This window comes from Sus scrofa, chromosome 2, assembly GCF_000003025.6.
Source record: "Sus scrofa isolate TJ Tabasco breed Duroc chromosome 2, Sscrofa11.1, whole genome shotgun sequence".
Taxonomy (NCBI): Eukaryota; Metazoa; Chordata; class Mammalia; order Artiodactyla; family Suidae; genus Sus; species Sus scrofa.
In genome coordinates, this window is record NC_010444.4 from 151,113,809 (window position 1) to 151,126,279 (window position 12,471).

The 12,471-nt window shown below is 63.9% G+C and overlaps 1 protein-coding gene across 3 annotated transcripts in view; it reads right to left on the minus strand.

Annotated features, from left to right (window-relative positions):
• The window catches only part of CSF1R (colony stimulating factor 1 receptor), a 28,174-nt gene that overhangs the window by 11,671 nt on the left and 4,032 nt on the right, over positions 1-12,471 (minus strand). For all 3 annotated transcript variants that reach the window (XM_003124100.6, XM_021085015.1, XM_013995332.2), the window contains 8 exons: positions 11,567-11,824; positions 10,866-11,165; positions 9,254-9,390; positions 8,515-8,674; positions 4,209-4,395; positions 1,367-1,482; positions 1,003-1,123; positions 737-924 (listed from right to left, as the gene is read on the minus strand). In XM_003124100.6, the coding sequence (XP_003124148.5) occupies positions 737-924; positions 1,003-1,123; positions 1,367-1,482; positions 4,209-4,395; positions 8,515-8,674; positions 9,254-9,390; positions 10,866-11,165; positions 11,567-11,824 (1,467 nt within the window). The remainder of the gene's footprint in view (positions 1-736; positions 925-1,002; positions 1,124-1,366; positions 1,483-4,208; positions 4,396-8,514; positions 8,675-9,253; positions 9,391-10,865; positions 11,166-11,566; positions 11,825-12,471) is intronic.

Consider the following 12,471-nt stretch of genomic DNA (forward strand, 5'->3'; position numbering starts at 1 on the left):
GCCCAGTGGGAAGGACGACAGTGCTGACCTCGGGAGGGCGAGGCCTCTGGAACAGCGCCTGGCCCGTGCTAGCCTTCAAGCTCATGGCGGCTCGACTGCTTGTGACACAGGCCCCCCGCTGTGAGACAGAGCCACCCAGGCAGCGGCATCGGGGATCCGGCCTCAGCGCAGCTGTTCCCAGGCCAGCAGCTGGGGCACCTGGGGGACCCCTCTGGGCCCAGCGAGCCTCACCAGGCCTGGCACACAGAGGATGTGCCCCTGCCTGGTAGCGGCCAGGAGGGCATCAGAGGACCCTGCACACATGGCCTGAGACACGGCTGCCCCAGGGCCCAGGGCCGCCCCCCGGCCTCAACAGCCCCCCTGTGGCTCCGGCAGGAAGGGGGTCCAGAGGGCAGAGGCCGTCCAGCCGATCCCTGGGTGGGGGGACCGTGTCCCTCGTCTCCTGCCCGCAGCAGCGGACTCTAAGCTCCAGGAGGGAGCGCTGCGGCCCCCAGGGTGGGAGTCTGAGCAGAGGCCCAGAGGCCCTGTGCCCCTCGGCTCCTGCTTCCAGCTCTGTGGCTTCTAGAACCCCCATCTCACCGCCTCAGGAGAGCTTTGGTGGGGAGGGGCCTGGAGTCCCACCCAAACGGGTTGAACTGGGATCTGCTGGGCGCCGGAGCCCTGGCCCTGGTTCTCGGGGGTGGAGCAGCTGCTGGGTGCCCTCCTGGCCGGGCCTCGAGCTGGCACTGGAGCTCACCTACGGAGACGGGCTGGAAGGCGTGGGAGCTGTTGCCCAGGCTGTTGCGGGCCCAGCACTCGTACGTCCTGTTGCGCTCCAAGGTCCCAACGGCCAGCAGCCTCTGGACAGTCGCCTTGTGGAAGGGCTCCTGGCTCAGGACCTCAGGGCCGAGGGCCTCCTGGACCAGCACTCCGGCGCCCTCACACCTGGAAAGAGCAGCATGGGGCTCAGAGCTGCGGGGGCCCAGCCCCTGCCCGGGCCCCGGCCGGCGGGCACACGCTCACCTGTCCGTGTGGCCCCCACACCACACCCAGGTCACGTTGGGCTGCGGGTAGCCCGAGGCTTGGCAGACCAGGGCTCTGGAGCCGTTGACGAGGCTCCACGTGATCCTGACCTCCGGTGGGTCTGAGCGGAGAGAGCAGCAGCGGGGCGCCCTCAGCTCCCGAGGCGCCCAGCCCTCCCCGCCCACCTCCCCAGGCCCCAGTCCCATCCTCCCAGGCCCCCAGCCTCCCCACCTCCCCAGGCCCCCAGCCCTCCCCGCCCACCTCCCCAGGCCCCCAGCCCCCATCTCCCCAGGCCCCCAGTCCCATCCCCCAGGCCCCCAGCCTCCCCACCTCCCCAGGCCCCCAGCTCCCCCCTCTCACTCACACAGAAGGGTGAGTTCAAAGGTCAGGACGCCCTCGCCTCTGGCGTTTCTGGCCAGGAAGGAGTAGCGGCCGGCTTCGGAGGGCTTCAGGCGAGGCAGGGTGAGGGTGGAGGCGTATCTGCAAGGGGAGCTGGGTGTCAGGGAGCACGGCGCTCAGATGGCCGCCTTAAAGGTGAGGGGGGGTTGTTTTTGGTAAAGTGTCTGCGGCACAAACCCTTTGGCTGAGCCAGGTACCTGGGCCGGGCAGGTGCCACTGAGACGTGAAAAGCCACCAACCCGACTCCCTTCACAGTTCCTCTCATCTGAAAAGGGGTTTCGTCCTGAGGTTTAGTGGAGGCGGGGTCTGTAAAGTGCCACACTCTCAATGTACCTATTCTACTGCTGTCCCCGGGCTGAACAACCCCTCTGGAAACGCCAGCGCCCGGGCCAGCTGCTGCCCTAACGCACCAACCCTGCCGAGGGCGGCTGAGAGGGAAGAGAGGCCGGATGGGGCCGGGGCCTCCGGAGACGGGGCTCCCGTCCTGATGTTGCCTGGTCCTAGCTGTGTGACCTCAGGCAAGTGTTTCCCCTCTCTGGTCCTCTGCCTCCTTTCCTGTGAGGGTGACACGGCAACCCATTCACAGACCCGGCCTCGGGGTTCAAGGGACAGGTCCTTGGAGCGGGGACAGAGAGCGAGACGCACGGCAGGCCTTGTCCTTTATCACAGAAGAGGCTGGAGGCGAACCTGGGTGGTTCCAGGACGGCCTCACTCGGCCAGACCTTTGGCGAGCAGGACCCCCTGCACGCATCCCGTCTGGAGATACCTGACAGCTGCGTCTCCCACTGAAACAACTGCTCTTTGGGCGTGAGCCGAGGGCACCCTTAGGAAGCACAGGCTCAGGTCGGTGGCTCTTTGGTGCCCGGCTCGTGTACCCTGTGCTCAATGGCCCGGGTTGCTCTGTTTGAGGTGTCTCCCTGGTCCCTTTCCACAGCGTCCTGTTGCTTATGGGCCCCTGGAACCTGCCCATGGACCAGCCTGCTTCCAGGCGTCTGCAGACTCCAGACCCAGAGCTTCTGCCTCAGACGAGGGGAAGGTAGGCGTCCTGGCCGGAAAGGACGAGAAGGGAAGCAGGAAGAGGAAGACAAGGACAAGGGAACATTCTGATTCTGACGATCAACAAACAGAAGCCAGGAATGGGGAGTTCCCTGGTGGCTCAGCAGTTCAAGGATCTGGCATTGTCACAGCTGTGGTTCAATCCCACATGCCTGTGGGGCGTGGCCAAAAAAAAAAAAAAAAAAAAAAAAAGGAATCCAGGGATCAAAGAGGTTTGGGAGCTAGAACGAGAATTCCAGGGAGTTTGGAAGTTGGACAACGTCTGGGATTATCCAGCTCTGGGAGGGCAAATGAGTCTCCTTTGCATGAGTCAATTACAACGGACACACAGCCCAGGGGCTGTTGAGGGGGGTGCTGAGCCCGCAGCTAGACGCTGCAGCAGAGGCTTCCGAGACGCATCAGGGCTGCCGGTCAGCACGGTGGCAGCGGGTGTGACTCCGAGCACACCGCGTGTTTGCTGCTCCGTCTCATTCACATGGGACGGGGCCAAGACACTGTTCTTTTAACATCTATCACTGGTCCTCCTCCGAAAATAAAGCTCTTGTGTAGAACACCCCCTGCTTAGGTCCTTGCTTTGGTTTTCTTTTTTGGTTGCACCCACCGCAGGTGGACGTTCCTGGGCTAGGGCTTGAGTCCAAGCCAGAGCTGCAACCTACACCATGGCTGTTGCAATGCCAGATCCTTAACCCACAGCTCCGGGCTGGGGATCGAACCGGCGCCTCCACAAAGACAAGCTGGGTCATTAACCCACTGCGCCACAGCAGGAACTCCTACTTGGGTGTTTTTTGTTTTTTTTTTTCAGCCGTGCCCCGAGCATGGAGGAAGTTCCCACACTAGGCAATGAACCAGCGCCACTGCAGGGACAAAGCCGGGTCCTTAACCTGCTAGGGAAGTCTTGGTTAATCTCACAAAGGGAAAGGAAGAGCTGAGGAAAGAGTCCACAGGAGACGGGAAAAGACGCCTAAAACGCCGTGCACGTGGGATGAGCGGGATTCGGGGTGTGGGAACACGGGGGGAGAGCCTGTGGCATCGTGGCCTCGTAGAAGAGACTCGAGCCCTGGGGCAGAGTGGCTGGCGGGAGAGTCTCAGGGCCGGATGCCCATGGACTTGCCAAGAACTTGTGATGTGTGGGTCCAGGGGGTACTGATTCCCCAGACCCCCCCTTAACCCCCCGCCCCGTGCACCTGGCAGGTACACCCGCAGTCGCTGCCGGGGCTGGGACTAGGCGTGGAATTCACCGGGCACTGGCTTCCACGTTTGCATGAGTCACGAGAGGGAAGGAATAGGACGGACAGTTCTGGGGTGACCAGGAGGCAGCTCTCCAAGGATGGGGGACAGTGTGTGCCCTCGTCTGCGCCACATCTCACGCACGGATGCATGAATCGAGGTCCTACGTGGTCAAGAAAAGGGAGACCCAGGAGCGCCTGTCGTGGCTCAGCAGTAACGAACCCGACTAGCATCCATGAGGACGCGGGTTCGAGCCCTGGCCTCTCTCAGTGGGTTAAGGATCCCATGGCTGTGGTGTAGGCCGGCGGCTACAGCGCCGTTTTGATCCCAGGCCTGGGAACCTCCATACGCTGTGGATGCGGCCCTAAAAAGGTACAGAAAGAAAAGAAAAATGAGACCAGAAAAGATGAAGGCCTCGCTCCGGGTCACGCGGCAAGGCTGAATGGGGACCCGAGTGTCCTGACTCCCGGCTGCAACGTCCTCCCTCTGGCTGTGGGGCTGCACGGGGCGCTCGCGGGTGATACCTGTACGTGTCCTTGCTGGTTTCAAAACTGAGCTCAGGCTGCTGGTCCGAGAAGGGTCCCTGGTAGGTCCAGTTGAAACTCTGCAGGCTCGGGTAGGCCTCCACCTTGACTTTGAGGTCGAGCTTCTCTCCCACTGCTACCTCCTGGCGGAGGCTCTGCTCGGAGGTCAAGGTCAGGTAGGCCCCCTCTGGAAAGCAGAACCCACACAGGCGGCGTGAGGGGGCGGCCGTCCCGCTTGCTCTGTTCATCCGGTGACCGGTCCATCGATCCAGCCTTTCGGCCGGACCCTCCCTGAGCACCACCCACCTGTGCCAGGTACACAGAGCCCGCCGCGCCCCCCAGACCTGGCCCCTGACGTCTCTATTCCCAGCGCTTCCCCCAAGCTCTCCTCCTTGGAGCCGCTGCCTCTTTATGTAACAGAAAGATTGGAAAGTGGGCATATATACAGTTAACGACCTTTGGAGACGTTTCTAGCTGTTAAAAAAAGGGTCTCTTTTTTTTTCCTCCCCCACAGGCCCGACCATTTCCCCTTTTCCTGGTCGTCGTTTGGTCGCTGCAGGTTCCCCAGCCAGCTCTGCAGCAGGCACTAGCTCTGGCCCGCCATCGGGCTAACCTGTCCCCGCCGAACGAGGGGCACTGGCTTCTGGATTCCCGCCGGGCCTCCGGGAAAGGAGACGCCCTCCTGCCGCAGCTTCCAAGCCTCGCGCCTCGCACGGGCCCAGCGCAGAGCTGAGCCTCGAGCCTCGGAAGCAGTGGATTCTCGGCCACGGCTGAGCGCCTAGGCCGGTGACGCCGCGAGCTCACGCCCACGGCCCTGAGGCCGATAAGAGCCTCTCCCAATCAGGTCGGCCTGCGTGGCTTTCTGTTCCCTGCACCTGAGGGAGTCCTGGGTGGTGTCTCCCGACGGGAGGCTGCATGAATTCAGATGGAGCTGCTCTGGGTGAATCACAGGCAAAGGAGCAGAACCCCCAACCCCCCTGCACGCAGGGGCTTCCGGGGGGGCACGGAGTGGCCTTGAAAGCACAAGGGTTTGCGCAACTCCCTGGACCAGATGCTCAGGGCTCAACCCTCTGAGATCTAGAATTCACTCTCCTACCCTGCGACGAGCCCGCTCAGAAAGGCCCCTTCCCCTCCGCGGCTCAGCTTGCACGCAACACTCGTCTCCGCCAGGTCTCCGTGCCCCCATGGAGCCACCTCCCTCTTCCTACACCCCCCCACCAGACACACACAAACCCGCCCCAGACACACCCCACGCATGCCTACACACACTCACCCCGTTCCCCGCCATCTGTCTCCTAATGTCCCCTGAACACAGCACAGTGGCTCCAAACTTGGCAGCTGCGCTCAGGTCTCCTCCTCCACCAGGAAGCCCGCCTCCTTCCTCTTGTCCCGCTTCGAGCCTCGACCCGGTCGGGGAGACCTCACCCATCACTCCAGGCTGCGGGGGGCTCTCCCTCCTCAACCTTCCTTTCCTTTCTTTCTTTCTTTTTTTTTTTTTTTTTTTTTTTTGTCTTTTTAAGCCCACACCCACAGCCTGTGGAAGTTCCCAGGCCAGGGGTCAAACAGGATCTACACCCCAGCCACAGCCACGCGGGATCCGAGCCACGTCTGCGACCTGCGCTGCTGCTCCCGGCAACGCTGGGCCCTTAGCCCACTGAGCGAGGCCGGGGCCGGAAGCCGCATCCTCACGGGTACTAGTTGGATTCTGAGCCCACTGAGTCACAACAGAAATGCCCTCCCTTTTTTTTTTTTTAGCTCTTTTTTAAAAAATTGACATAGAGCTGGTGTAGTGTCATCTGCGTCTCGGGCGTGCTGCGCCGTGTCTCACCGCCCAGCGTTCTGCTCCGTCGGCGCGACTGTAAGCTCGTCTCTATTCCCCGCAGTGTATGATACGTGCTTGCGGCTGGTTTCCCACTATAGTCTCTGTACCTCCAATGCCCCCCCCGCCCCCGCCCCGCTCTCCTCTCCCCACTGGTAACCGCTGGCTTGCTCCCTGGGAGTCTCTTTCTGTTCTAGTCACTGGCTTTATTTTTTTCAATCCTACGTCTCAGTGATGCCGTGGGTCCTTCTCTGACGGATGTCACTTTGCTCCGTGCCCTCTGCGGCCCTTTTACGGGACACGCTGCTCAGGCTCCCCCTTGTGCACCTGCTTCTCCCTCTAGGTAGCTGTTTTCCGAGTCTGTGAGCTTTTAGGGCGAGCTTCTTTCCTTCTCGCCTCTTTCTCCCTTAGCCAGCCACCTCTCTTGCCAACCATCCATCCAAACTCCCAGCATCCCCGCCACCGTGACCACCCTAATGAAGCCACCGTCACCTCTAGCTCCGACGAGCAGTCGCCTCTCACCTCTCCGCTTCTACCTGTGTCTCCCTCCGCAGAGCACCAGAGAGCTGGGTCGTGCTTTGTTCCGTCCGAGGCGGGTCACATCACTCCTTTGCCCGAGTCCTCGCCTTGGCTACAGGGACCCGCTCCTTCTCCTCCAGCCTCCCTGCTACCACCCTCCTCTCCGGTTCCACCCCGGCCAGGCCACGCTGGCCGACCCCGCCGAGCATCCTCGAGAAGGCTGCTTGCCTCTGCCCAGCACGCTCTTCTCGGAGATGCGCTTGCACCTCCTCCTCCGTCCACTTCCCGTCTTTGTCCAAATGCCAGCTTCCCGGCAAGATTTTCCTTGCGGATCAGCCCATTTTAAACTGAAAACCCTATAAAATTGATTTTTTTACACCACTGGTTTTGCTTTTTGTTTTCTCCCAGCTAGAGTATCACCTCCATGTGGGCAGGACTTTTGTAGCTGTGTCCTTACACTGAGAAGCACCCGGCCGGAAGAGTGGAGGAAGGCAAACCTCTACTGAGTGGCTGCTGTGTGCCTGCACCAGAAAACCCAGGCTTAGACCCAGAACCGGGAGCTTTTCAACATCCTCTCCTCCAACAGCCCTGGACGCTCTCGGCACAGGACGGGGCCCCAGGCAGAGCTCCCGCGCTGTCGTCCCCCCCCCCCCCAATAACATCTAACACACGAGGTGCGGCTGGACTCAAGTGACTCAGGGCCAGTCCCCCCGCCCCCCACCAAGAGACGCCCCTCTGCTCCGGATGCTCAGCCACGCTCCCGCCGCCCTCCCTGTCACTCCAGCCCAAGACCCAGACGTGGTCTTGGCTCCTTCCCCTTCGTCGCTTCCTCCCAGCGGCCACCAGGCCTTGTCCAGTACCCCACACAGGTCGTTCGTCTGACACGCTCCTGGGCCTCACCGCAGTCTGGCGCCCTTAGCCATCGCTGGCCTGGACCCCTGCGCTCACCGCCCTGATGGGTCTCCAGCCCCTGGTCTCCCATCCTGTCCACACGACGTCGGGCTGAGCCCCTCAGATCACATCTCCCCAGGCACACTGAGCACTTACTCCGTGCCAGGTCCCATGCTGAGTACTTCAAATTACACGCCTACATCTATGTCCGGTCCATGTCTACACCCTTAACCCTGTCTAAATCCACGTCCACACCGAGAGCTTCACAGCTGTCACCACAGGCCTATGAGACAGCTCTGGCCACCTCCCCACTTTGCAGGTGAGGCAGAGGTGACGCCGTCTCCTACGCCACTGGCAGAGCCAGGGGGAGTGCGGCCCGGGAGTGCGGGCTCCCGACCAGCGCGCGTGGCCCCTCTGCACACGCTCATCGCACCGCGCTCTTGAAGCCCTTCCACACCCTCTCAGCAGATACGAGGCCACTACCCATGGCCTGGCCGTGCGGACGCCGCCTTCAGCTCCGCCTTGTGCGGCGGCCCTCCCGCGCCGGCGGGTCCCTGCTGCTGTCCCAAACGCTCTCGCTTTCTCTGCCTTCGAGCCTTGCTCATGCTGTTCCCTCTGCCAAAAGAGCTGTTCCCTTCCTTTCCCATCCGTCTGCCGGGCCGACCCGCCTCCATTCTGGTCCCAGCTTAGAGGGCGCGTTGTCCAAGGCTCTTGGGTTGGGGTCCCCCTGGTGTTCCCAGGACATCCCACACATCCCCGACCACAACGGGTGACGGCCGTCTGTTCATGTGTCCCAGGGACACGAGCGTCCCAGGCTTGGAGGGACGACTGAATGGGTCGACGGTGAAGCCCGGGGGGAGCCACTGGACCCCGGCCCCCAAGCAGAACGGAGTGATGCTGGAAGCCGAGGCAGCCACGCCCTGGGGTTGCTCCTGGGTGGGAGGGGGTTCTGGGAGGGCCGTGGAGAGACGCCCCTAGCCAGGCTTTCCCGCGAGCTGGTCACCAGCGTCTCCTTCTCTGCATCAGCCCCCTCCCCCCGCCCGGGCCCCGCCCATCCCCCCACCACCCGATGCTCACCTACCACCCGGAAGACCATGGAGGTGGCGTGCGTGCCCCGGGCATTGGTGGCCATGCAGGTGTAGTTGCCGGCGTCTTGGAAGCCCACGGGATCGAGGTCGAGGGTCAGGACTTTTTGGTAACGGTTGTCGTGGAAGTCGGATTGTTGAGAGATGGCCAGCTGCAGCCAGAAGGAAGGGACACCGCACTCTGAGGGGTTGAGCCCCCGGAAGCTGGGGGACCCTTTAAAAGTCACCACTGGCCTTTTCCTCGACTCTTTCCTGGAACTCTGGGCCTCCGTTTCTCTATCTGCACAGTGGGACCGACACTGGCCCTGCGCTCCCAGGGTTGTGGTGTAGACAAAGTGAGACGCGCTGCGTGTGCGGACGGCACGGCGATGCCGCGGCTGGGGGAGGACGGCCTTGGGAGCGGCCTGAGTCCATTTCCTGCTGAGAGTCCGGCCCCACCCGCCCTCAGTCCCAGGCATCCAAGGTGGCCTAGGAACCTCTTGCTACATCAGAAGTGAGCGGACAGGTGGCTCTTGTCCGCCGGCAGGGGCGCAGGGAGTAGAGAACCCCCCACCCCAAGACGCAGCAGCGCGACCCTGCCTGCTGCTTCTGCGTCAGCCCCTGACCCGCAGCGGATCTTGGGCAAGTGCCCTCCGGCCTGGGGGAGGTCCCGCCCTGGGCCCTGAGAGCGGTGGGTGGGTCGGAGGCGGGGCTGGGGGCTGCGGCTGCGGGGCCCGCCCGCGGGCACCGACCTTGGTGTCTCCGCGGTGGAGGAAGACCTCGAAGTGGACATCCACGTCGGTGGCCGAGCACACGATCTGGGCGGCCTCTCCCCGAATGCGCACCAGCTCTGTGGGCTTCAGCGTCAAGGTCGGGGGGCCTGGGATGACTGGGGGCGGGGCGGGGGGAACCCGTGAACGCCCAGGCCGGAGCCATCATTCTGCGCCCACCACCGGCCGGGGTCCCGCCCCACATCCTGGGTGGCAGCCCCGACGCCTCCATCTCCCCACACCTCCTGCCTCCCAGACAGAGCTGGGCCCACCCGCCGCCCTCCCAGCCGCACCCTCCGTCTCGGCTCGGGCTCCTGCTGCCCCCGGCCCAGGCGAGCTCTTCACGATGAAATCAGGACAGTGCCTCTCTCGTGCCAACCTGGAGCGGCTTTCCCATCACTCTCAGAATAGAAGCTCCAGCCCCACCTCCCAGGTCTGTCCCTGTGCCTGCCCACCTGTCCCCGTCCGCTCACCGTGCTGCCAGGGCACAGCCTTCCCCGCCACCACCCCAGACCGTGCCCTGGGGAGGCTTCTCCCACAGTGAGGGGCGCTGGCCCCCGCCTCTCAGACCTACGGCTCCAATCCCCCTCAGAGAGGCCTCCTGCGACCGATTTAGCTGAGCCGGCCTCGTCCGACCCCAGTGCCTCCAGCTGGGCTTCTTGTTCAGCACTACGGCTGCTGACTTGCCTTTTGTCCCATCTGGAACCCTCATCAAGGGCAAATCCAGGAAGGTAACACCCCTGGCAGCTAGCCCGGTGCCCCACACGTGGTAGGCACTGAATGAACATCCGAGGCTGCTGTTGTTGAAAAATCACCTGATCTCCCCGGGGCGGGGCCCTCGTGGCCTCATGCATGGCCCCTGAGAGGCTCCTGGCAGCGCTGGGGCCCGGGCTCTCTCTGCCAGTGCACACCAAAGGCATTCGGGGCCTCTCTGCACTTGGGTGGGGGCCTTGGGCCTCCGGGACAGGTTTCGTGGCCTCAGAGCACAGGGCTGCTCTGACTGTGGCCTCATCACATACCCTGGACCCCAGTCTCAGGCCCAGGTCCTGCGCCTGGGTTCCCGCGGGCTCACTCGGCCCTTCCAGAAACCAGAATCGCCTTGGGCAGGGACGGGGGAACACAAGAGAGACGTCACCAGCACTGTCCCCAGGGAGGTGTCCCAGGCGCCTGCCGCCACGCCCCATCACCGGGCTCTCTGCTCCCCAGCGCCCGGCACCGCAGCTGGTGCCAAGCCAGAAACCCACGAGGCGGGTGCGGGAGCGCTTCGGGCCTCCCTCTGTTCCTGGAACCTGGGGAGCCTGTTCCCACCGCGGGCGACCTGCAGTTTCCTCTTTGCCTGTTTCTCATTTCAGCCCCAAAACGCGTCACCCTCCCCGCAGGGCTCCTCCCTCTCGACTCCGCCCCCTGCTCAAGGACTTTCTCGGCCTCTCCCACCGAGACCACCCTGCCCTGCGCTGTGGGCTGGTACGCGGCTCCGTCCCTGCACCCAGCACCTCGCCACCTCACCCCAGCAAGGGTCCCCTGCTGACTGTGGGGCAGGGAGGGAGCGGGTGATGAGGGGACCCTGGCCCTCCCCGTCCCCCGGCCCACACACCTTTCTGCACGTTGAGCCGGACGCTGTTCCACACCACCCTGCCGTCTACCAGGACGGTGCACGCGTAGTCCTGGCCCTCGATGAACTTGGCCTTGTGGATAGTGAAGCCATGCCAGGGCGAGAAGGAGTAGTTGGTTTGGCGCAAGACAGCCCGGCCGGGCAAGACAGACAGTCTGCGCAGCAGTGCCAGCGAGACGCCCCCTGCCAGGGCCGGGTCGGTGAGCAGGCAGGGCAGCCTCGCATCCTGGCCCTCCAGCACCGTCACTTCCGGGGCCAGGACCCTCCAGGGCCGACGATGGTCTGGGGAACAAGGGGACACACAGGGTTTCAGCCCCCCCAGCATACACACACATCCCCTCCCCCAGGCCCAGGGGTCCCTGGACATTGGCCGCAGGGAGGCTCAGAGAGGCTGATGGCCTGCCTGAGGTCACAGGACACCAGGGAAGCTCCGCTGATGAGCCAGGCCCAGCCCCCCCCCCCCACGCTGTGTGACCTCGGGCAAATGGCTCCACCCGCCTGAGCCTCTGGCAAATGGGCAGAATCCCAGAACCACTTCGCAGGGTCTCAGTGGGGATGACACTAAATGAGAAGCACTGCCACCGGTCCTGGCTTGCAGCAGGCGCTCAGCACGTGTAGAGCTGGTTTATCAGAGCGGCGGGGTCGAGGCCCAGGCCTCCTGCCCATCCCAGGCGGCTCCTCACCTTTGACGTACAGGTGGATGGTGGCGCTGCCCCCCAGCGGGTCTCCGAGCTCGGTGCAGCGGTACGTGCCCGTGTTTTGGAAGGTGGCGTTGTTTGTGGTCAGGGCGCTGCTGGGGGCGTCGGGGTCCAAGGTCCAGGAGCGGGAGATGGGGCCGTCCCACTCCACGCTGACATTGCTCACGCATCGCAAGGTCACAGCTGCGCCCGGCTCCACCACCAGCTCAGGGCCGCTGGGCTCAATCACCGGGACCCCCTGACCTGGTGGCAGGGGGCGGCAAACACACGTGAGGCCCGAGGGGTCCCCCGGGCCCGCCCTGCCCCTGAGGTGGGTGCTGCTGGTTCTGGGGGTCTGCCAGGACGGGCAGGATCACCTTGAGCAAGTCCCAGCCCCTCTCGGGTCCCTTGCTCAGCCCCCACCCAAGCCTGCCGTGACGGCCCCGTGTCTCTGGTGTCCCCAGCAGCCCTTCTCTGAGCGCTTGCTCGGCCCCCGCCCAGCCACGGTCCCGCAGGGGCTGCCCCTGCCACCAGCCTCCCCAGGACGACTCCTGGGCACGGTCGGTGTTCAGGGCGCGCTGCCCTCCTGCTGCCAAGCCCAGGGCCGGGCTCAAAGCAGGGGCTTCGAACAAGCAGAGGGAGAGACAAAGGGATGGAGCGTTCACGGCCATGTTCCCCGGGGACCATGTGGGGAAACGCGGCTAAGGCCTTAGCCCAGCGTTAGAGCAAAGGCGGGGAGGGTCCCGCGGTGCCCGCGCCCGTCGCTGGACGTGAGGCCTGCGGCGGAAGGGGGGTTCAGAGCCCGGGCCTCGGTCGTACCCCTTCCAAAACGGGGACCTCACTGCACCTATTCATTGGGAGGTCGGGAGGGTTAGATGCACGGAAAGCCTTTAGAACACCTGTCAGCAAGG